The sequence below is a fragment of the Malaclemys terrapin genome, chromosome 7 (genome assembly GCF_027887155.1).
Source record: "Malaclemys terrapin pileata isolate rMalTer1 chromosome 7, rMalTer1.hap1, whole genome shotgun sequence".
NCBI classification, from domain to species: domain Eukaryota; kingdom Metazoa; phylum Chordata; order Testudines; family Emydidae; genus Malaclemys; species Malaclemys terrapin.
This window is the reverse complement of record NC_071511.1, coordinates 44,206,567-44,231,526: the sequence shown is the minus strand read 5'-3', so window position 1 is coordinate 44,231,526 and position 24,960 is coordinate 44,206,567. Positions and strand designations below refer to the sequence as shown.

The 24,960-nt window shown below is 39.5% G+C and overlaps 2 protein-coding genes across 15 annotated transcripts in view; one reads left to right on the top strand and one right to left on the bottom strand.

The window, feature by feature from the left end:
- The first annotated feature begins 629 nt into the window (after positions 1-629).
- Positions 630-3,968, top strand: LOC128840426 (small integral membrane protein 4). Of its 3 annotated transcripts, none has more exons than XM_054034395.1 (3): positions 630-729; positions 1,335-1,527; positions 3,614-3,968. In XM_054034395.1, the coding sequence occupies exons 2-3, from the start codon at positions 1,377-1,379 to the stop codon at positions 3,673-3,675; spliced, it is 213 nt and encodes a 70-aa protein (XP_053890370.1). In that variant the 5' UTR covers positions 630-729; positions 1,335-1,376; the 3' UTR covers positions 3,676-3,968. The 3 variants fall into 3 exon arrangements, with proteins under 3 accessions (XP_053890370.1, XP_053890369.1, XP_053890368.1); XM_054034394.1 differs by having other exon boundaries at positions 646-902; XM_054034393.1 differs by having other exon boundaries at positions 647-906.
- A 6,892-nt stretch (positions 3,969-10,860) lies between these two features.
- PBRM1 (polybromo 1) overlaps positions 10,861-24,960 on the bottom strand; it is a 79,445-nt gene continuing 65,345 nt past the window's right edge. For 5 of the 12 annotated variants that reach the window (XM_054033390.1, XM_054033393.1, XM_054033391.1 and 2 more), the window contains 5 exons: positions 24,517-24,681; positions 20,219-20,374; positions 17,400-17,470; positions 15,900-16,116; positions 10,861-13,979 (listed from right to left, as the gene is read on the bottom strand). In XM_054033390.1, coding sequence (XP_053889365.1) covers positions 13,807-13,979; positions 15,900-16,116; positions 17,400-17,470; positions 20,219-20,374; positions 24,517-24,681 — 782 coding nt within the window. In that variant the 3' untranslated portion in view covers positions 10,861-13,806. The remainder of the gene's footprint in view (positions 13,980-15,899; positions 16,117-17,399; positions 17,471-20,218; positions 20,375-24,516; positions 24,682-24,960) is intronic. The other 7 variants (XM_054033402.1, XM_054033397.1, XM_054033398.1 and 4 more) reach the window with 3 other exon arrangements.

The window sequence follows — 24,960 nt, the reverse complement described above, 5'->3', positions numbered from 1 at the left end:
AAGGCAAGGAGAAAGAACCTGGTCACTGGCCCCACCTGTCGAGCCCTGCGCGGGGCACCCCCGCCACAGGCGGTGACCTATAGCAGCGCCCCCTGCGCTAGAGGGGGTGGGGCGATAAGCCCCAGACCAGGGGTAGGCAACCCATGGCACGTGTGCCCAAGGCGGCACGCGAGCTGATTTTCAGTGGCACTCTCACTGCCTGGGTCCCAGTCACCAGTCCAGGGGGCTCTGCATTTTAATTTAATTTTAAATGAAGCCTCTTAAACATTTTAAAAACCTTATTTACTTTACATAGAACAATAGTTTAGTTATATAATATAGACTTAGAGAAAGAGACCTTCTAAAAACGTTAAAATGTACGACTGGCACACGACACTTTAAATGAGAGTGAATACATGAAGACTCCGCACAGCACTTCTGGAAGGCTGCCAGCCCTGCCCCAGACCCGCAGGGACTGAGGGCGATTTGACAGAACAGGAGAGGAAGCCACACACAGCCGCTGGGGCTGTCTGTCACCTGGCAGACCCCGCCCCTTGGCTACAACCCCTCCGCCAACCGCGCTCCTTAGGCCCTTCCATTTTCAGCCGCTCTGACCAATCAGGCAAGCGGCAACGCACCCGCCTGGATCACGTGCCCGCTACGCTTCTTCTGCCCGCCGCAGCTGCGCTGGCTTCCTCGCGTTCGCCCTTCCGCGCCCGAAGTGGGACGGGAGACAGGTCGTCGTCCTTCGTACGGATCGCGAGACGCCGCCCCCGATTGGCTGCACTCAAACTTCCCGAGGGGGGAGGGGGACATATCCGGATTGGGGACCGTTATATGAGTGACCGTTGGGGCCCTCAAGACCACCACACAGGCTGGGGGAGGCTCTGGGGCTCCCGCGGCAGGAACTCGGACAGCGGCCTGTAGGTTTGTTCTCTGCGGGGCGGCGAGGCCCCAGCTCCCCCGTCCCTGCCCCCACTAGTGTGTTCGGGGTTAACACGTCCTCCCCTCCCCTTGATACTGGCTGAGTCCGCACTGCTGCTCCCCCCGCCCGCTGCACTGTTCGCTCAAGCTGGAGGCTATTGTGCGTGGATGGGAGTCGGGGTGCGTGGAGCTAACGCGGCTGTGAAGATGCAGGAGGCGAGAGCCGACTGCCTCCTCTCACCCGTGCTCAGCTGCTCCCGAGGGGCGGGCGGACGGAATGGTGTAGTGGCAAAGACCCTGCTGCTCTTGTTTACTGTGTGACCAGCCTTTCCCTTCTCCCACGTGCACCTTGGCGCCCTAGAAACAGCCTGTGGTTGGTTGTTTGGGCTCGTAAACGCTTTATTTGACTCCACAACTCTTCTTTCTTTCAGCTTGTTTGGGGGTGGACGGGAGACCCTCTTGTCATCCCTGAAATGCTGATGAGGAGAAAAATAAGATACTTCTTGGGGCTGGTGCCTGGAAGGCAGCATTTTGGCATGTACAGATTCCTTCCTTTCTTCTTTCTCCTTGGGGGAGCCATGGAGTGGTTTATGATCAATGTCCGGCTTGGCGAAGAGACATTTTGTAAGTGGCAGGAGAGTATTGTCAAGTTGCACATATTCCGCTCTTGGATCCAATACTTTTTTTCTCTAGTGAAGTCGGCCTGAAATTGCCTGCTGTTACTGGTGATCTACTATCTAAAATATTCTACTATTCCAGGATGCAGACATCCTCATTTTTCTTATCTGTAAACTACAGTTCCCATGAACTAAATTCCCCTAGGCATGCTAGAGCACACCAGTGCTATTTTTGTTTACTTATCAGCAGCTTTCATTAGAGTTGGTTTAAAAATCCGATTTAAGATTTTAAGTAACAAACTGTTAAGCAATTAGCATCCAAAGTATGCTTAAACTTTAAAGACCCATTACATTTTTAAAAATCTGAAAATTTGTTGCTCTGTAGCTTGTATTGTAAGACTTGCCATTGCAGGTTCTGTTTCAGCCTGAGAGCAGCTGAAGATACTCTACCTAATGCCCTGTCAACAGTGGAATCAGAACCATCCAAGCAAAACAGTTTGTCAGTATCAGTATATTGAGTGTCACACTTTTAATCCAGGTGCAATGAAGGTAAAACATTAATTTGGCTGTTGTACACCTGAAAGATTAATGAGTTGCATTAAAGTGGCTTCCTCTCAGCAAACTGCTATTTACCTAAGTAAACTCTATGGAAGCAATTAATTAGGGAGTCTTTTCTTTTAATAAAGAAGCCTCATATTAAACTTGTGTATATAGGGACATTTCAGAAAGAGGAACTAAGTAACATTTCAATGTTGCTGTTTGGTATGATGCAACAATCCATCACACTTCACATGCAGGAATACTTTTATATATCCTGATGTTTTCTACATTTGCAAACACCTAAATATATCATTTTCCACAACTGAAAACTAATATTTTTCCCAGTTCAATGTCTCACATTAGTTGCTTTTAGTGGGTTGATTGGTTTGTTTTGCATATAAATCTTCCACTGGCACTACTGCTGTGTGGTAAGGTTATGAAGCAAAGCATGTTAGTTAGAAAACATCCTTTGCATTTCAGCAGATTAGTTTATTTTCCTCCATGTATCAGGAATGCCATATACCTAAATGATGCTGCACTAAAGGCAGAGCTGTCTCACTTAATTCTGCAGTTTTACTTGTTTCAAAACTGGTTGTTTTTGTGAAACAGGCATACATGGTAAAACTGATCATGAATCATTGTTTTCCACTACAGGAACTCATCTGGTCACTGGTATTTATTGTGAATTAGAAGTTCAGACAGGACCATATTTAAGGCAACATGGGGCCTTAGGCATTCTGTGGCATGGGGTAGGGGATAGACAGGTGGTTTCTAGCTTGTGCCATGCCTTGTGTACCATGCAGCTTCCTCTCAAGTGGCAAGTGCCACCCAAACAAGATGTCTGCTGGGGGGAGACAGGCACCACTACCACCCAAAGGAGGGAGACTTCAGCCTTCATAAACCTGGAGGTGGGGGTTTGCTAACATCACTCCAGTGGAGCTGTGATTGAGCAGTGGCAATCAAAGCCCTTCTCTCACACTCCTTTGCTGGTGTGGTATCACCAGGGCCCCCCAGAACAGTGTTTTTTCAGAGTCAACACTTCATTCTGTGGAGTAGCTTTTCAATCCTTTCTTTTCAAGCATCAAGTCTAGAAACAGGGTAGGTTTTGTTTTTTTTTGGGGGGGGGGCAAGTTTATTTTAAATGATGCTGAGATTCTGAAGCCTTTGTGATATTCCAGGAACTAGGAATCTAGGCACAGACCTATACCTTAATCTGGCCCTGCCCTCAAACAGTTGTGCTGTCTTTTTTTTAAATTGTTTCCATGGGAAGGTACACAATTCCTTGGCTACATCATATTTCAGATATAGAAATTTAAAAAAAAATGTATATTCTGTCTTGGATAAAACAGCAATTCTGGGCAAGATGGAAGTGATTTTATTTTTTAAAGAGGGTAGATTAGACTCTAACTCATTCTTTAAATTCTTGTCAGCATCTATAAATGGAAACTAGCTTTGAAAGTTCCTAAGCATCAAACTTCACAAATTTAGGATTTTGTTCTTGGAAGATTGTTTATTGGCTCTTCCTAAAATCTCAAATAATGTCTTCACGGCAGATGATGTTTACCGTAGGAAACGGTCGGAGAGACAGTACGAGCAGAGGATGGAAGAAAGATGAATTTTGTACTGAACCATTTTGTCAGAAATACCCTGAACTCTTGAATCCTGTGAATAATAGTTTAGAGAATTGTCACTCCTGTTAAATGCATTCACAAGACTACATCTCTGCAAGTTGGACTAATGCACTCAGTGCCTGGTCTATGAAACAGGGTTTTCCAAAATATTTTTAGAATGTATTTTTCCTTCACCCACTTTAGAATCTTTTCCAGTAATGTTTTCTGAATCGAAGGGTGAAGAATGTTTTGTGCAAAGCTGTTAAGTGAACTTAACTGAATAAACAAAGTACCACTGCTTCTTTTCTATGCATGTTGAGACAACTCCCACTGTAACCAGATTAAGCGGAAGAAAAGTAGCTAAGTTTTACATTGAATATACTTGTATCTTGGCACATAGGCAATTTCCATAGTTAGTTGGTTGGGTTGCTTGTATTGATAGAAACTGCTCTTGTCTGATTTGTTTTCTTTCCAACATACTGCTCTACCTCCCCCCATACAATAGTACAGATTTTATGGAAAAATACTCTTGCTACACTTAGAGTGTGTTTGAAGAGTCATCCATCCATATAGGCCTGACTAAATACAAGTATTGTTGCACCAACTGCAGCCACCTTGATGATAAGGAGATGAATGTGAGATACATAGATATGGTCTTGGAAAAAGTTATCGTTTTAGATCCTTAAGTGCGGAGGGACATGCAACAGAAATATATCAAATACTGAATTCTTTTAATTGATGCCTGGATCTGCTTCTATAGAAGGAAAATACTGCTCAAGGACAACAGGAAGCTGTTTAAAACAATTTTTTGGTCTTAAAGCTGCCTAGCAGAACTAAAAACATTTAATTTCAATAGACAAAGGCCTTTCAGTAATGCAGGAAAGTCACCCTATCATGTAATACAATATTTTGAATTAAAATTGCTTATTAAAACTGCAGTGCCAAGCCAAACTTCTGTGCTGCAGTTTGTGTTAACTTCTAACTTAAGTTTGCAAAGTCAAGAACTTAATTAGAAAAATGCAATAATTTTACCTGTACAAAATTTGGCCCCTTCTCCATGCAAATATATGATGATAGTGTTTAATTACAGTAACTCCTTGCTTAATGTTGTAGTTATGTTCCTGAAAAATGTGACTTTAAGAGAAATGATGTTAAGCGAATCCAATTTCCCCATAAGAATTAATGTGTGTGGGGGGAGGGGCGGGGGGGTTAGGGTCCAGGGAAATTTTTTTCACCAGACAAAAAGCTATATATTATATAGATATACACAACAAACAATTTAATACTGTTCACAGCTATGATGATTGTGAAGCTTGGTTGAGGTGGTGAAGTTAGAGGGTGGAAGAGGGAGGGATATTTCCCAGGGAATGCCTGATGAACTAGCACTTGGCTGAGCCCTCAAGGGTTAACACTTTGTTGTTAATTGTAGCCTCTCATCAAGGCATCACTAACAGGAGGGAGGGGAGACAGCATAGCAGAGAGACACTGACACACACTTTGTGTGTGGGGGAAGAGAGAGATGCACACTGCCCCTTTAAGTAAGCCTACCCACTCCTAAGTGCATTGTCTTTTTAAGTGGCTCAGAAGTGAGACAGCAGCTGCTGCCCCAAGCTATCTCTGTCGCTCTCTGTCTGTGTCCCCTCCCTGCTCTATATGGAGAAGGGGTAAGCGGGGTGCCGGAGTAGGGGAGAGGGGTGCCGGAGTAGGGGGGAGGGGCACCCTGACATTAGCCACCCCCTTGCACAGCAAGCAGGTGTCTCTGGGAGCAGCTCCAAGGCAGAGGGCAGGAGCAGTACATGGCAGTGGGGGGAGGGACAGCTGAACTGCCGAAGCACAGGGAACTTAGGGGAGTGGGGAGCTGATAGGGGAACTGCCGGTCCACGCTGGTTACAAGCCCCCACCAGCTAGCTGCAATGGGCTGCTCTTCTTGCAAGCAGTGGACAAAGCAGGCGACTGCCAAACAACCTTAGAAGGGAGCATTGCACAACTTTAAACGAGCATGTTCCGTAATTGATCAGCAACGAAACAATGTTAACTGGGACAACTTTAAGTGAGGAGTTACTGTACACTATTTCCCCCCCCCCTTCCCCATGACGTAGCCCTGCATCATTTAGGGCACAGGAAGGCATGCTCACTGAATTAGTAATTATTCAATATTTTGTTTATTCTCATGGCTTAATATGTGGCCCAATTCCATACTAATTGCACCCTATTCAAACCCAACACTGATTACAGAATTGTTTATTTCTTAATTCACTTTTCTATGGTAGTCTTCACTATGGTATCTGAGTGCTTCACAAGTATTAATGAATTTATATTCATAACTCCCATGTGAGATCAGGTCATATTAGTATCCCCTTTTTATAAATGGGATACTGAAACACAGAGATTATCAAAAGTATCCATAAATTTTGGTTGCCCAATTTCAGACCTCTGCATTCTGATTTTTCAGAGTAGTTAGCATTTTTATAGCACTGTATGTTCAAAGCACAGCTCCCACTGACTTCTCCAACCAGTCTCAGTCTTCTCCCTCTGGACTCCTCGTCTGATCCCCAATCTCTGCCTGTTCCCAGTTCCAGTCTTCTCGCTCAGCCAGTCTGTCTTCTTCACATACATACCCATAGAGATGGGCTCCTCATCTGATCTCAGTCTTCCCCCCCCCTCCCCACAAGTGGCTCCTAGTCCCCCACCCTTTTCCTTGACTGGCTTCTAACACCAGTCATCTTGCCCAGCAAGTCCCAGTTTCCTTATACCAATTTCCTCCTTCTAGCACTCCACCACCCCAGTCCGGGTTTTGTTCCGTCTGCATTCAAGTTAATGAGCTTCCTTCTTCATGCTGCCTGAGATCCAGCACTAAAGAGCACAGGGATAGAAAATTTCTTACTCTTAATTACCTTTTTGCTAGCAGTGTCTTCCATAGTTCTTGACACCTGGGCTGCTCTGGCCATGCCCCCTTGGCTCCCACTTGTGGACAGATGAGTTATTCCAAAGCTGTAAAAATTGCAATAATATTAGTAACAAATACTTCAGAGGTAATTGACCAACTATGTTCAGTGGACCACAACAGAAAAAAAAAGTCCCATGTTAAAGATCCCACTCAGCAGATGACCTTTTGGCTTGAGGCTGAGTGGGTAGAATTGTGGGAGACACTGCTAACAGAAAGGAAATTATCGATAAGAAATTTTCTATTCTGCAGCCCAGCATCTCCCACAATTCTCTGGGACTTGTTGAGCAATGAACAGATGTAGGGAGGGTATAGAGAAGGTCAGAAGAAAAGGAAAACAGTATCCCCTCCCCGTGTATACATTTGCTCAAAGGCAAAAATAATTTCTAAGCCATCACCTCCAGCACCTTTCTGCTCAGGTCACCACTGCACAGAACTGGAAGTCCACCTTGTAATGCTTGCTAACGATGGTAGCAGTTGACTATATGGCTGGCTGGCTGGCTGCCTTACAAATTTCTGCTGTGCATTCATGAGCTCTTTTTGCACATGATGTCACCAAAGATTGTGGGGAGTGTGTCCTGACCCCTTCTTGAACTGAAATTTCTGATGCCTTGTATCCTTCCACAATACATAATCTAATCCAGTGGTTCTCAAACAGGGGTATGTGTACCCTTGGGGGTACGCAGAGGTCTTCCAGGAGGTACATCAACTCATCTAGTAATTTGCCTAGTTTTACAACATGCTACATAAAAAGCACTAGCAAAATCAATACAAACTAAAATTTCATATAGACAATGACATGTTTATACTGTTCTACATACTATATGCTGAAATGTAAGTATAGTATTTATACTCCACTTGATTTATTTTATAACTATGTGGTAAAAATAAGAAAGCAAGTAATTTTTCAGTAACAGTGTGCCATGATACTTTTGTATTTTTATGTCTGATTTTGTAAGCAAGTAGTTTTTAAGTGAGGTGAAACTTGGGGAGACACATGACAAATAAGACTCCTGAAAGGGGTACAGCAGTCTGGAAAGGGTGAGAGCCACTGATCTAATCCACTTAGCAATAGAGGACTTGGAAGCTCTGAGTCCTTGGCATTTCAGATGGAAGGCTACAAACACGGCACCCAAACTCCTCATAAACCCTGTATATTTGAGATAGATGTTAGAAGGCTTTTGAAAGTCTTCTAACATCTGTCTCACCTTTCCTCAATGGGGTGCTGTGGCTTTGGACAAAACGAAGAGAGAATCACTTCTTTGGAAGCATGGAAAGAAGAGTTCACCTTTGGGATAAATAATTCCGGAGTTCTGAGCACCACCTTGTCTTAATGAAACACGCAGTAAGTCTCCTGCCCAGAAAGTGCTGCCAGCTCCAATACTCGGCTGGCGGACATGACATTCTATCAGAAAGCAAGTCTTGATGGACAAATAAAATGCTGACACTTACACCAGTGATTTGTCATGGCTCTTAGTATAAGTGGCAGGGCCCATTTGGGAATGAGGCCTGATCACCGGCTGGCTAATCGGACTGCCCTAAGAAAGCCCCTCTCTGCCAGAGAACCCATGGATCTTGCAAACACCACACTACTAATGGCAGACACCTGAGATGCAATGGTACTAGTTTGGAGGAAATCTTTGTCAAAGCTTTCACAGAGAAAAATCCAAAATAGCCAGAGTTCCTGGATTCCTAGGATTAGCTTCGTGATCCTGCACCAGTCTCAGAACTTGGTCTAGATAGAGGGGCATGCTTTTAAGGTCACCACTCTTCTAGAACTGTCCTGATGACTTTGGAGGACAAACCTTAGTGCTTCCCTTTCAATAACAAGGCTATTAGGTGCAGCTAGTTTGGGTATGACTGAAGAAGAGGACTTTGTGAGAGGATGTCCTGTCTCTTTAGGAGCTGTAGCAGTAGTCCTAATTTCAGCTCTATCACGTCCAAAAAACAGGGCTTCTTTGGCCGATATGGGATTACCAATATTGCTGTCACTTGCTCTCATTTTATTTTCTGGACCATCTTCCCTAATAATGGGAAGGGTGGAAATGCATAGAGGAGGCCATGTGGCCATCTGTGCAACAGGGCATCTGTCCCCATGAATCAGAGGTGCACCTCCCTAGTGAAGTACTTTGGTCTCTTCGCATACATGTTGTTCATGAATAGGTCAGTTGAGGGCAAACTGAATGATCAGACGATTAACTCAAAGACTTCCTGATTCAGGCACAACTCAGAATTGTTCACCTTGCCCCTGCTAAGCCTTCTAATTCATGTCTCCCTTTATGTGGACTGCCTTAGGCTAGGTCTATACTACCCGCCTGAATCGGCGGGTAGAAATCGACCTCTCGGGGATCGATTTATCGCGTCCCGTTGGGACGCGACAATCGATCCCCGAATTGGCGCTCTAACTCCACCAGCGGAGGTGGTAGTAAGCGCCGCCGACAAAAAGCCGCAGAAGTCGATTTTGCCGCCGTCCTCACAACGGGGTAAGTCGGCTGCAATACGTCGAATTCAGCTACGCTATTCACGTAGCTGAATTTGCGTATCTTAAATCGACTCCCCCCGGTAGTGTAGATGTACCCTTAAAGGAGAGGAGACTGTTCTGCTCGCTGCATGATTTTCATTGTTTCGGCTTGTAGTCCTGAGCTTCTTGTTCCTCCCTAGGTTGTTCACATAAGCAACCGTGGTCATGTTATAGGATCTGAATCAGGACTTAGTTTCCTTCTAGGCTGGACTGGAACCGTCACAGCACCAGCTTGACTGCTCTTAGTTCTGGGAGGCTTATGCTGTAGGTCCTTTCCTCTGGGTTCCAGATGCCTTGAGCTGTTTGGGACCCCAAGTATGCTCACCAGACTTCCAGGCTGGCACTGGTTGTGAGCATCAAAGGATCTAGAAGGCTCATGGGCATGCCCTAGTGGACGCTGACCTGGGCTGACCACCATTTTGAAGAGTTGATTACCTGTCCCGAAACCCTCACTTGATCTTTCATGCATTCCGGGGAGCAGTCCAGTACCTTGAAGAAAAAGCCTTGAAGGAGCCTGGTGTGTGACTGCACCCTTTGAATGATCCTTATATGCACAATAAGCAAAAAGTCTGACAAAGTAACTGAAAACAGGGTCTTGCAAAAGTGCTGGGCAACCTTAACTGTAGGTAGTGCTACCAGCTCTGCTTTAATAATGAGACAGTGAATCAAATTCAGCATTGGTTGAAGCAGCCACAGCTCTACAGTTCATCTGGGCCCACTAATGTCAGCAGTAAGTTTGGTCCATTGTATCATTAAGATCTAAATTAGACTTGATGGCAAATAGAATAAGTATTAGGAATATAAGAACTGAGTTTTCAAGCAGAAACAGTATGAAGTTTGGGAAATTTCCTGCTCAAATGGATTGTACAGAGGCCCCTGTGGCACTTGGCTGTGAAGGGCCATTTAAAAAGTTGACAGACATTACGTTTCTTGAGAATAAATGTTTCCTCTCTTGAGAACCATTAACTTTTGTTAATTCAGTTACTTAAAAACATCACATTGTGTGTCCTGCTGGCTATTTGACATGATTTGTGTTTCCAATTTATGCCAGACACATAGATCCTTAGATAGGAGCCCCTGTAATTTTTTTTAAATAAAACTAGAAAACATTTCCATCCTCATTTTAATTGTGATTTAAAATGTTAGGTAAAGGTCTTTGAATATCAGGTTTACAGATAGACTGTGCTTTTTTCACCATTAGTATTCTAATTTAGCTTAATTCCCAAATATATATAAGAGGCAGTCCTGAATCGGGCCTACTTCTAGGATCTAATTAGAGGCCTGCTCTTTATTCTCAGTATGGATGCACACACAAACATTGGAATCATGGGATTTTTATTTTATTTTTTTTATTGCCAGTTTGTGCTATGGCAGCCTGGGTTGGTTTAAATCTTACCATGCCAATCATCATGGGTTTGCTTCTTTTGGTGGCTGCTCTTTAGTTCTTGCTGATCAAAAGGTCATATCCAACATGGCTTAAATATTGGAGCTGTATCGTTCAGCATCACTGTCCTTGGCAGTACAGCCCAGGGATTTCCTACTGTGTAGAGGACAATCTGAATGCTGCTTTCTACTGATTCTTAAAACAAAACAAAACAAAAACAAAGCCCCACACACCTCCTGCTCCAAAGTCTTGATAAAATCTGGATTTGCAACAGTCAGAGCTGCTTGAAATAAAATTTTAACAAAAGTCTTCATGGGACAATCAAACCTGGTTAATCCAAATCACTTTGCAAACTATTTTTATTCAAATTAAAAAGCCTCAAACAAATTGATGGTACATACATTTTATAAGCCTGGTTATCACTAACTTTTTGGGTACACAGATGTAAGGAAAAACCAAACATGGATTAACCAGGTCCGAAAACATATGCTGAAAAGTCACCAACACCAACTTTCAAATTTTGACACAAACAGTAAGTTTTCTCTTGAAGGAAAGGGAGGGATTAGGGGGGAGGACTGGGGAAGAGAAGATGAACAATTAACGGCCTCCAAGTAGTTTACTAAAATACAGATTCTAAATTAATCTATTTTTCACTCTCACAGAAGCCAACCATTTCCCATGCAACCTTTTTTTTATATGAAAATTTCATTTATGCCAATACAGTAAATCATGGTGAAATATAAATTATGGATTCAAATACTCCCAAAAAGAGGCATGTCTTTTTAACCAGAGTTAGAAAATAATCCTAAATTTTACTGCATTCTCCACTGAAATGCCCGCAATATACAGACACATGATTTTGAAATAAATAAAAAGTTTAATATAATTGATTAGGGCCAGCCCAGTGGCCTCATGGTAGTGCTCTGCACTGCCATGAAGGAGACCCAGGATTTGGTTTACAGTTCCAATCTCTTGCTCCTGGGCTAGGAGGAGCGGTGAAGGCTCCCTACGGTGGGAAAGAGGCAATGCTGGGGTTGTTCAACACTGACCTTTCTGACAAATTAAAGATCTGAGATGTATAGATTCCAAAGGGAGTCCCATCCAGTGCCCAAAAGAAAAATTAAAAATAAATAAAAAATAACTTAACTAAAATTAATTCCAGGCTCTTTGGTGTAATTTTGTTAACGTCTAGCAATAAGAGAATCTGATTGTAGTGATACAGTTCATGATGGTTCTAAATACTCAAAAATTAGGACTTGCTGCCTATCTGATTCAGCATAATGTCCTGTTTTTGTTGCTAAAATCTGCAAAGCTTATGGTCATTTAAATGTACATTAAAATGATACTGTACATGTTGGAGGTTTAATATATTTGCAAAATGTTTTACATTAAATTTAAATTTAGAGTTGGTTGTTTACAAATGGCATTAAACTAAACAAAAAGTATATGTGCCATAGTCGTATTACATGTAGGGCTCAAATTTACAAATCACTTCTCTCTCTCTCTCTCCATACTGTTTCCCTTTCCTTCATATTAGTATCACGTCTGAAGACCTTGATCTTTAAATGACTACCAGAAAATATGAAAGAATGTTTCCTGTAATCACTGAAAAATTTAACAAATAGTGTAAGATCAATCACAATTTATACTTGCACATCACATTTTCCTCATCACTACAAAGCATGTCACTGAACTAGGCACCAAAATGCTGACTATTTTAAAGTGAAAATATGCACATTGTGCTCAGGGAAGACTTTTCTATTCCAGTGCTTTTTAAAACACATTTCCACATGATGAATATTTCACTCTAATGTTAGATGAGAAAATATCAGCAGATTGGTTCTTTCGGATACATGTTTCAGTGTTTATTAAATGACCCTAGTAGAAGATTTTTAAGTCATTTTGCTTTCCCAAATTTTTTTGTTTGCTGCATATCTAAATTATTTACAAAAATTAAGTATCATAAAAGTATTTGGCTCTGATAAACAACTTTGCAGTCAAAAAGATTGTTTGTTAATTTGTTTTTAACTGGCAAGTTCTGAACAGAAGGAAGTCACAGCCCTGAAATGTGGATAGAACACACCATACGTACCTAGTGATTAGGAAGAAAAAAGTTGCAATGCAAGCAACCTATTCCCTCCTATCTATAAACCCTGGTATACATTGTGTTGATTTTACACACGCTGTAGTATTTTATTTTAAAGCTAGAATTATGTGTTAAATTTCTCTCCAGCCATACAACAATACTTTCATTATAGTGAACTGAAACACTTAAAAAAAAAAAAAAAAAAAAAAGTATACAAAAATCTCTTACAGTACCAAATCATTAACAGAACATATATAGACTTTAAAATCATTTTAAAATTAATCAGCTGCAGTCTTTCCCCCTCTTTTATTTATCTTCCAAAACCTAAATAAAGTCAAAGTTCTGCATTTCTCTTGCAAATATTAATGAACCTAAACCCATGCAAGGAATGCAGCTCCCTACCCTGCTGTACGTGTAAGTGATGTCACAGAACCCTGAATGCAGGTCTTGGCAGATAAAGCATTTTACCTTTCCAATGCATTTATTTGTGGTTCAGTTTGTACGTGTATTCTGTTACTGATCTGGATCTCAATGGCCATTGTTGACACCATCAAATAATTGGACACAGTTGGACAACACAGCAGTAAGCACATCTGTGTCCTTTCTACACTAGCACTTCCACTGTTGCTACAACCAGTGGAGCTGTGCTGGTGGTTAATCACAGATCCAATTGTTACTAGTGTTGACGCACCCTTTACCTTTATTTACATAAAGCCTTTCAGTTCACATCCAACTGCTATTTCTGCTGGAAGTGGTTAACACACACAAGCACATGTACACACATTCTTCTATGAGGTAAACTATGACTAATTTCACATTCCATTGTATTTTTCAAACTAATTTGTAAACACTTATTTGTTTTGCTTTTTTATCTTTTTTATACAAAAAACTGATGGCATTAGATTCTCAGTAATAAGTACAAGAAAGATGAAACCTTGACTACACTTATAATCAAATATGAAATTGCCTTTTAAACAAAGGGAACATATGCAAAAGTTTGTGTATTTGATAAGGTCAACTTAATATAACAAAGTGAAAGATGCTTATTAAAAGTGTCCTTATATAAAAATGGTCTTGCAATGTACAGCAAAATGCAATAAAAATTATTGTTGGTTATCTCTCCCCAGCCATTAACTAAAACAGCTATTGTTCCACAAAACTCTTTATATGTTGGTATCAAATAAAAAAGCAATGTATGTGATTAAACATTTTCTATATTGTATGCTTGACGGATATTAAGGGTGTCTCGTAGCATCAAGTCTCGAAGACGCCACAGGGCATCTGCCATTGTGGTATGGGCCCCTTTACTTTTCAACCAGTGTGAAGGAAGACGGCTCTCTTGTTCTTTGGATAGATGGACATCACGTCTTCGTGCTGAAAAATTAAGGAACAGCCTAATTACCTCATGCCTCTTTTTAAACTGGTTTGCCTGCCTCCCCTCCAAGATTTCCCATCATATTGGAATAACATGGAATACAATTTTACTATACAACTTCCCTTTCCCGCCAACCCCGCATCTCCAGTTCCTCAAGAATATACAGAACATTTAAATGTATTCTTTCTTATACTTTTAAAATAAAGGAATTAGTTTACTGAGTTTTGGTATGCTCATCTTATATCCTTAATTTTTGTTATGGTTGCATGCATGTATTTTATTATTAAATGATCCATAGTTTTATTAAAATACCTTCTGTTTCTGAACAAGCCTTCTTTACCTATTTTAAAATGTAAAATAACAACGTTGGAGAAACAGAGAGGGACACACTTGTGCTCTGTTGCTGGGATGGAATTAGTTGAATAAATATTTTATTAAACTTGTATGCTAATATTTTTATTCCGAAACTTTGTTATAGTAAAACTTTTATTAAACTGTTATACATTCTAAAGCCTTTGGAGAATTGATGGCAAAAACAACTGCCTTAATCACTGAATCTTTAGCTCATATTTGATCTGTGATTCATAGATCAACTACACCAACAATCATAATAATCTCCTCAGTCTTTATCAAGCAATTGCTTATGTTACAAAGCCAAAACAGGCAATTTGGAAGCTGCATGAAGATATGACATTGCCATCCCCTGCACTAATGTCCAGTGAATATGCAAAGAGATCTATACTTTAAATGCTGCTAATTTACTATTGCAGAAACATTCTGATCAGGTATCCTTTTAGTTTAATTAAAAAATAACCTAAATTTTAGGTTTTTAACGAGTTCTCAGAGCCACAATTCTGACAATCAGTATACACCATGGTTTGAATGTCTTCAAAATAAAATTAGGTGATCTAATAAAACATCTTTTAAAAACGTAAGCATCCATTGGTAGCAATTTTAGGTTCAGATCCTGCCACTAGATCTGTGTGGGGAGATTCACACTTACTTCAATGATAAAGATTTGTATGGCTGCAGAAGTCAGGCCTGTGCAGATCCAATTTCCAGGATCAGGGCCTTAAATTAATACTTCACCCTCCACAAACACCACATTATCTCAAATAAAATATTTACGTAATCTTGAGCATTGCAGCAACATCTAATATTTTTTTAAAATGTAAATTAAACAAAGAAATTCTTTCAACTCTTGTAAAACAAGATGTTGCAGCATTTCACAATGGCACCTGGAATTAGCAAAAAACTGTATTGCCTGCTTTTGCTGAGTTTAACGTAAACAGCAGTGCTGAATTTTCTTTCATGCTTTACCTCAATGTACAGTCAATTAATATTTCTGCAGTCAATAGTGCACCCTTAAAGGGACACAGTCATCTTGTTATTACAGGAGCCAAAACAGTATAAACTGATAGTCAAGGAACCTTTTTTTCCCTAGTAATTTCAAGCTATATTTTAAGGATGCTGAGTGTGAATATAGTCACCTGACTTCCATTAACTTTAATGGAAGTAGCATGGACAAATAAGTTTTGTGTTTATTTCAAATGAGTATTTCCTGCTGCACTCTTAAAGTGTCAACAAATATCCTTTTTAATCTACAATTGCTTTTGTAACTGGTTACTAAGATAGGACTGTGATAACCAGTATAAATACAGATCCAAAATAATAAAAAATGTATTCTAGAAATTATAAATTAATGGAGATATCCCATCTCCTAGAACTGGAAGGGACCTTGAAAGGTCATCAAATCCAGCCCCCTACCTTCACTAGCAGGACCAAGTACTGATTTTGCCCCAGATCCCCAAGTGGCCCCCTCAAGGATTGAACTCACAACCCTGGGTTTAGCAGGCCAATGCTCAAACCACTGAGCTATCCCTCCCCCCCAATGTCTTACTTTAGTGTAGAAGCCTTACCTGAAAGGGTCTGGTCCCACTTGCTAATACTATTTGATTCAGCACTAAGCCCCTCAATATATTTCAGGTAGGCCTCAGAATGAAGAAGCCTCTGTGTCTTTGGTGGAGGGGAGACAAACATTGGAGTTGTGGGCTGCTGTATAACCTGCTGACTTGCTTGGCTTTGACCAGGGTATGGAGGCGGTGCCTGCTGGCCAGGTGGCCCAAGCAATCCCATCTGAAATGACAAATGATAGGAGAGTGAGCACTTTTTTTGTTCAGCTGCACAGATCTCCATGTAAAAATGTAACCAGGTAAAAGGCAGTGTGAAGACTTTCCTGTTTTAACCCCATACCTATCAAAGGGTGGCATTTCTATGGTTTCCAAAGAATGCCAAGAAATACTCAGATAAACACGTGTCCCCCACAAGATGTGCAAGAGGCTAGTCTCTTAATTCAGCATCAGAATGAATACCAGTTGAGACTTAGGCACAGGCAACTCAATGTATAAAATAGAAAAAGATTTTCAGGTGAAACCTCCACAAAACAGGGCTCCCTGTTTTTTCAATGAGGTGCACAGGTACCGGGACTGTCAGAGTTAGGCAATTTCTAGTATTTGTTTTCTTAAACTAGATGATAAGCTTAGGAGCAGGAACTATATCATCTTATGTAGTTGTACTACACAATGGGGCCCTGATCCTCTTTGGGGACCCTGAGCACTTCCATAATATAAACAACAATCATCATCACGCAAGAATCACTATTGCACGTAAGAAAATCCTAGTTCATGATTGGTTAAAATCCATATGACAGTAAATTTTCATTATTTATCTCCTTAAAAGGTCAACAATACTTAGTTCTGGAACAATGTTAACCAATCAGGTTGCATATGCACTTTACTACCTTCTGACTGGCTCACACAGATTCAAAATAATTCTAGAAGTCCAAAATCATTTCCCCTCTAAAATGTTAGAATTAGTCTAGTGAATTGGATGCTCAATGAACAATTGGCTTATACTAATCAATGAGAAGGAACATTTGATCATCAATAGAATCTGACCTGATTGTTGAAGAACCAGATAGTGTCTATTGGTTTTATGAGTTTTTGAAGAAATAAAGAAGTGCAGCCTGTTTATTGATGGTTTAGAAACAGAGCAAGGAATCTTCTCACAAACAAATAGGAAAAATATAGGTTATCAGCAATTACACAGTGCACAAAAGTGACTCACATCAATTAGGACAGGAAAAAAAGAATACTGTCTAATTTAAATTGCGGAGGGCACTTTGTTAGGTAAAATTGAATTAACCAAATTAGAATCTGGCCAAGAAAAACAAATACTCTGCCTATGGGATCGTCAATGACCATAAGTGGTCAGAAATGCCCTGATTTTACATCTCATTTGAAAGACAAACTGCATCATAGCACTCACTAGCACATTGTGGAGACACTGGTTCAATATTAACTCAGAGAATATAATGGAATATGACTTTTAAAGTTTCATAAAGAATGAAAATTACTTACCGGCTGTCCAAAGGGACTTCCTCCTGGTGCCGGAGTGCCTACCATGGAAGAAACGCTTTGGCCTATAACACCTACATTTTAAAATATAAACAAAATTAGTCTTATTTCATCTCAGTGACCAATGCCATTTTGTCTTTTATAAAGATCTGGCATCATTATCTAACTGAATATCATATCTTTACCATTGAAATTAATTTTATTCACCATAATGAAACAACACTGCTTTTAAAATAAAGTTTCTAGATTTAAAAAAGGCATGATACTGAGATGCAGCCTGCTCAGTTTAAAACTCTCTTTCCCACACGCTTAAAAAAAAAAAAAAAAATTAAAAGAGATTCTATTCTTTTCTGGTTTCCATTTTGCCAGTTGCACAGTTATTGTCTGACTAAATCTCACCATTCAAACTATATATCTCTTATTTGAAAGCAATCATCCCATCCCTTGTTTAATAATTAAAAGAAAAAGAAATATAGATTTGTTCCATTCAGTGACATACAACATTTCCCCTACATTCAACATTATAAAATGTGTTCAAGCAGCAGTAAAACCATGCAATTCCTTTTTTTTTTAAAAATGCTACTGTACTATATTAGTCTTCTAATAAAAAAAGCAATTTAACATTGCTTAACACTGAAGTGATAAGATTAGTTTACATAGTCTTAAGAGTAAAACAGATTAATGTTATCCACTTATTTTTTAACTTTGGAAATTACATATGATAAAGAATTTCCAATTATTTGGATAAATATTTTACACGTTTTCCCTACTACATGAACTGCACCAGGGAACAGACCAGGTAAGTCACACTCAAAGATGAATTTACAAACCTAATTGAGAGCTATCTGGTTCGTGACATATGACATGAAGATAACTGGGCCTGAACAGATTAATGAAAGATGCTCTTGATGCTGTTCTTTCTATTTGTGTCACTGCTTCATCTTGTCATAATCAAATATAATTAATTTTCAAGTTGAAAATGTATGCATATTTTTTACCAGATGTAATCTGCATGCAGTGTTCTACATCGGTGATTGAAGTTGATTTTAAAAGATGTGCCACGGTAATTTTTCATTGGCATTTATTCTTAAGCATAAATTGAGCTAATTTTCCAACTTGTGACATCCCTGTTTCAAATGTATTTTCAGTAACAAAAATACAGTAACAGGTAAGAATTCTTCTAATGCAAATAGTGTGATATGTTAGGGATTTTTGGGGGGTGGAAATGGAAAAAACCTCTCCTCTTCCAGCACCTGAGAATGGCCCCTCCTTCACTCTACACTGTTCCAGATGAGATTCTGAGGATCCTTCAGTCCAAGGTCTATTATTTCTTCCTTGAATCTCTACCTTCTCTGTTCTAAAATGTTGAACCTATAATGCTTATTTCTCCAGTTGTGATAATGAACAACTGACCTCTTAAAGGTACACACCAACCTGGCACAGTGCGGCACCACCAAACCTTTATACTACTACCATCCTGCTCTTAAATTTTACCGACTTGGTGAGTAGGAGTTGCATCTGTATCTTGCAGTCTATCAACAAACTACAATACTAAACCCATTAATGTTATGAAGTTAATATGAATCTTGCACACCATTTTAGGATGCAGGTTGCATATCTAATACTGACTGAGGTTTTTTTAAACCACTTACATTCAAATACATAACCATGTTAATAGGACTTCAGGTAAACATCTACTGTAGTTGCAAATGGAAAATAAAAGGCAAACAAGATACCTTATACAAGATATAGATTAACAGCTTAACTACGGAATGTGTGCCACATTTTAAATGGCAGCATTGGAGCATGCTGTGGGGAGCAAAAGGGGAAAGGAGCAGCAGTAAAGAGGATAAAAGAGGGTAGTGGCCAGCAGTCCCAGAACATGAATGAGACAACGGCCCTATCTATACACTGCATTTCGCCCGCTTTCCTAAAATATAACCATTCATCTTTTGCTCTGCTCAGAAATTTAAATTTTAAATGTGAAAATAAAGACAAATGGGGGAAAATGCTGTTCTTTGTCAATGAAGATTTTGATTGTGATTGATTCCCTTCACCAACACATACTTCAAACGAACCTTCTTATCAGTTCTGGGACATAACATATTGTTGAATCACTAGCACTAAAGACTATTTTATACTCACTTGTAAGATTGCATAAAATTTTATAATTAGCCCTGTGACTGGCCATTTTATAGATTGCAAAGTAAGGGTGAGGACTGCCTTCAACTTTTGTATTTGGTGAATAAATAACAATAACAATTTCTAATCTTATCATATGTATATGTAATTGATTATCTGACCTACTGCTAATACACAGAGATATTTAGTCAGTTGTGTGGATTTAAACTGACTTTGAATATAATTAAAAAAAATAACAACACACAGATGCAAAGGATTTCCACCAGGCACTGGCAACAAGAAATCCCACCTATGAATCTAGTAAAAAATTATTGTACATTCTATTGAAATACAAGGATAAGAACTAAGCTGCTTTCAGGGTTTGAAGCTACTGATAAACATGCCCAAATAACATGATTTTGACTAGTCATATTTCACCAGGTAAATCTTTTGTTGCCTGTTCCCTATATATGTTGTTCTGCCAATATTTATTAACATTCCATTAAGCTCAATGGACAATTGGGATATACCTGGTATATTCAGCAGCATGGCACATATATTACAGTTAGACATACCTGGAACATTCGGCAACAGTCAAGCAGTTAAGCTACAAACAAACAAGTTTCAGATAACTTCTGTAACAACTGGTTAAACTGTGAGAACATGAAGATGAAATAATGAGTGAATGTGGACATTCTTACCCGGTGGTGGGATGCCTGGGATGCCTGGCATACCTGGCGGAAGTTGGTGGGGTGGGGGCACCCCAGGGTGAAGTGGCTGCATGCTGCTCATGCTAACAATGCCATCAACTGGGCCCTGCAAAGGTGGCAGCACTGGCGGATAGCCACCTATCATGCCTTGAAGGACACAACAAATTTCAAACATGCATCAATAACATGCAATATGATCTAAATAATAAGACATGCACTATCCACAAATAAGCACCTTTAGTACAGCAGGACAATACTACAATTAGTATCTTGCAAGAATGAACAAAAATTAAAATAAAAGTTATAAATATGAAATGCTATACTTTGGATGAATTAGTATTTAGTGTATTTGTAATGTTCTCATGGGGCAAAAAATGCTGAATGTTCAAATACACATTAACACAAGGAATAAATTCAGCCACAATTAAATGTTTCTAATGTGAACAGTTTTAACATAGCATTAAAGTTCTGCCATTCATATTCAAATTAACAGCACAACACTCAGTACATCAATTTATGCACATCCATACTTTGTGGGATAGCTCTGTGGCCAAACCTAATTGCAATATATAAAATTCTCCAAGCATTTTTCTGTGGTATGCATGCAGAATTCATCTGTCAAGGTTATTTATAATGCATGCTCTTTAACTCAATGTAGTGGTGTGTTTTTTTGTGTTTTTTTTTAAATTACCTTCTATACAACCTGAGCAACTATACCTCTACCCCCGATATAACGCGACCCGATATAACACGAATTCAGATATAACGCGGTAAAGCAGCGCTCTGGGGGGGAGGGGCTGCTTTACCGCGTTATATCCCGCAGCAAGGCTTGGGCGGAGATTTAAAGAGCACAGGGTGCCCCACAGTGGCAGGAGCCCCGGGCTCTTTAAATCACCATTGGAGCCCTGCTGCTGCTACCCTGGGGCTCTGGCAACGGGCTCAGGCAGTGGGGCTCAGGTGGCACTTTAAAGGGCTCGGAGCTCTGGCTGCTGTGGGGAGCCTCGGGCCATTTAAATCACCGTCAGAGCCCAGCTGCTGCTACCCCGCCGTTACCCCAATATAACGTGGTTTCACCTATAATGCGGTAAGATTTTTTGGCTCCTGAGGACTGCATTATTTCGGGGCAGAGGTGTATTTAAGTGGAAATAAAAATCTGATAGCTCTGGATGTGCTGGGCCATATCAACCTTCATCCCATGCAATCCCACTGAAGTCAGTTGATTTACATGGTGAATAAAAATCAAGGCAGAATTTGACCTCTGATGCTTCCTAGGCCTCATAATAAAGAAAAAGATACAATGAAGAATATACTGCACCATCTGCTAACAATCTCAATCTCTTGGGAGTGAGGAAGACCCAAGTATGGTACTGTCAGTAAGCAAACCAGAAAGGCCATGTAAAAGGTCTGTATTGTGTTTATTAAGCCCTAGAATTTTAACTTGCTGTTTCCAGTCCCTTGAAATTTGTTAATTTTGCATGGTATGTTATCAGAGAGCTAAGGAAAGGCGTTTGTAATACTATGAAAAGACAACTGAGGATCAGAGAAGGTTCTAAAGAACAGGAGAGAAGGTTAAAAATGCAAAATATTGGAGAATCTACAGTGCATGCTGAGAAATCACCTCCAGAGTCTCCATGACATTGACAATGAACAATCTATCTGGATTGAGACCAATTGATAACTCTCAATAGCTCTGATTGACCACTCTCAAATAGAACTACTGGGTGTTCAGGAGCAAAGGGTATTTGTAGCTGAAAAATAACTAGCAGCTTGCTCAGAAAACATTGTGACGGATCTGAGAAAAAATCAACTTTTTTTCATGTTTCAAGTGAAGCCAACAATCAAGAAATAACGGTTTGGTCCCACTCACATTGTAAGTTTCTTTAGGCGAACAAGAAATTTAGCTCAACATTTAAATTGTAATAGATGTCGATTTCAAATATTTTTAAACTGGTCTCTATGAATTTATCAATATATTTCAATGCACATTTTTATTTTAAAAAATTAAAATCACAGACAAAAATATCAATATAGTAAGTGGTCCCAAAGTAGCTAAAAAGTTCTACTACATCAACTTGTAGTAAGATCTTCAGGTCAGACACTTGAATCTTTTAAAAACTTTCCTTTCAATTACAAAAGTTTATTTGTACATATGCTGCATGACTTCAATGGAATACTTACTCAATAGCTGATTGATTTAATATACTGTAGTGAAATCTGAATTAAGGATTGGCCCAACTCATGGTTTACGTGACCACTTTTAATATCTCAGTGTGCAGTTTCCACTACAGTTTTGGTTAGTAAAAATAAATCTAATTGGTAACCCTTTTTTTGGCCCCTTGGATAGTTGTTTACATCTTCTGAACTGTACCTCCCCCATTTTCCATATAAGCCACAGTTATTTACAGAAACTCTTGTATATATAATTTTACACGTGACTAGAGATTTGTTCCCTACATGTGTATCCTAGAAAGTGCTAGGATTTCTCAGCCTCAGACGCTGAACAAAAGTCCTGCAACTAGTCCCACAGGGTTATTTAATGCAGATGAAAGTAACAGAACTGAATATATGCAGTCCTTAATTTTTCTATTACCTCATCACTGGCTTAAAGGTTGAGGAAGAAATAAGTGAAATCTCAATTTATTTATTTAGACATTTTCAAACAAAAAAGACTCCTGGAGACTGGGAAGTGGATGACTCCATTATCAGTTGTAAGGAAAATATTTGGAAGTATTTTGCATGACATAGTGAAGACACTTTGGAAATTCATTTCTATCAGTCTGAATTATGAGAGGATGGTCTTTGTGTTTGAAGAACTCATCACAAGAGATAAAGTAAACAGTGAATATTATGTGCAGAACTTAGATTTGTCACAAAGCATTTGTAAAGGTTTCACAAAGGGCATTACTAGCTATAAAAAAAAGACTCCCTGAAAAAATGTTAAATTGATGGTCAGTATAAAGACATGAGAGGCTGAAATTTGTAGCTTTTCTTGCTTATATAAGATATTCTCAAGGTAAAATAAAGGTGGTAGTGGGGAACTCTTGTTTAGAACATATGCAAATGATTTAGATGAGAATATCAAAATGTAAGACAGCAAAATCTGCTAAAGGTATAACAACTGAACATAAAAAATGAACAATCAGATTCAGAGAATTTCAGAGAACCACCTGAATTTCTTAACAGGATTGGGATACTAACAGAAAAATTCAATTTAGTGTAAACAAATGCTTTGCAGTCTGGAGATCATAAGCCAAATAAGAAACATGTATTTAATTGAACATCCATGCAACCTATTGACCAGAGAGGAATTTAGAGGTCATAACAGAAAATACAACTTCAAGCTGTCAGCTTAAAGTATGGCTGCAGCCTAAAGAACAAAACTGAGAACAAATGGAGCAACTCGAATGCAGTAAGGGAGAGATAAAATATACTTTAATTGTATGTACAAAGTCCTATTTTTAGAACTTGACTAAACTAATGTGATCTTTTCAATTAATCTGTGACAGAATTAGATATTGGAGAAGGAAAAGACCTAATACATACCCCTGCCAATGTAGGATGGGTTCCCTTAATATATTCTCTAGGGCTTTGCCCAGCCTTAGGACCTAATCCTAGGACTGGCATAGTCCTACTGAATTCAGTTGGAATATGACTGCTAATCACAACACCAGATAGTACAGATTTGTGGAAAAAGCCCTCAAAATGCAGTTCTATTCTGTGAAGTGACTTGGTAAAAATGGCAATGTGAGATTTCATATTTATTGTCTCAGTTATCCCAGATCAAGCCTTTTCTGTTTACAAGCAAAATAACCTTTTTAGCTGCCAAATCTGCAAACTCATCCTGGAATCTGAAAGTCAGGCTGGATTTTTCAGTCTCACATGTCACCAACAATAAAAGATTTCAAATGGAACCTACTTAACACTTCCATTGATGATGCATGCACTAGAAAAAATCCAGCTCACTTCCCTATGCAGTACTAACAGGAGTTAGCATTTCCTTGAATAAGTAGAGTGAACACAGATGATGGAATACAAACAGGGAGCAGCTCTACTGAGTAAGGAGGAACCTATTTTACAGCCTTTTTCAGAAGAATATTAACTACTGGAGAGGCTAATGGGGAGAAAAATCAGGATAATTTCAGGTTTAAGTATATTTATTATGAAGAAAGGCTGAAGAGGTTGAGCTTTTTCTTCGGTAGGAATAAAGTGACCCAAGAGAAGCGTTCAGAGTTATGAAGGGGTTTGATAAAGTGGATGAGGAAAAAATGGTCATAGCTCCTACTTTTTACCTGCAACAGGTGTCAACTGCTGATTGAGCATTCCCATTGGTGTTGGTGGCGGCACCACCCCCATAAGAGCCCCGACAGGAGTGCCTGCCCGGGGGGAGGAATTCTGCTGCTGTTGCTGTGCTGCTCGCTCTCTCTCCTGCTGCTCAGCAACTTTAGCTGCCCGCTCTGTAAAAGTATTTTAGATTTTCAGTTCTGTTTTGTAACCCAGAATTTCAAAATATTATCTGTTCATTAAAGAGGACTATTAAAACACTGGCATAGTTTAGTCTAATATAAAATAGAACAGATTATTCTACTCATACAGCATATAATTTGATTTCATTTGGCTCCAGCTAAAACTTTTAGAGAACCTATCATGAAAAATATTCCATCAAGTTTTTAAAATGTGAAGTTTTATTTGATTAAAAAGTTAATTTTAAAAAGTCAAAGAACAGATTTGATCAT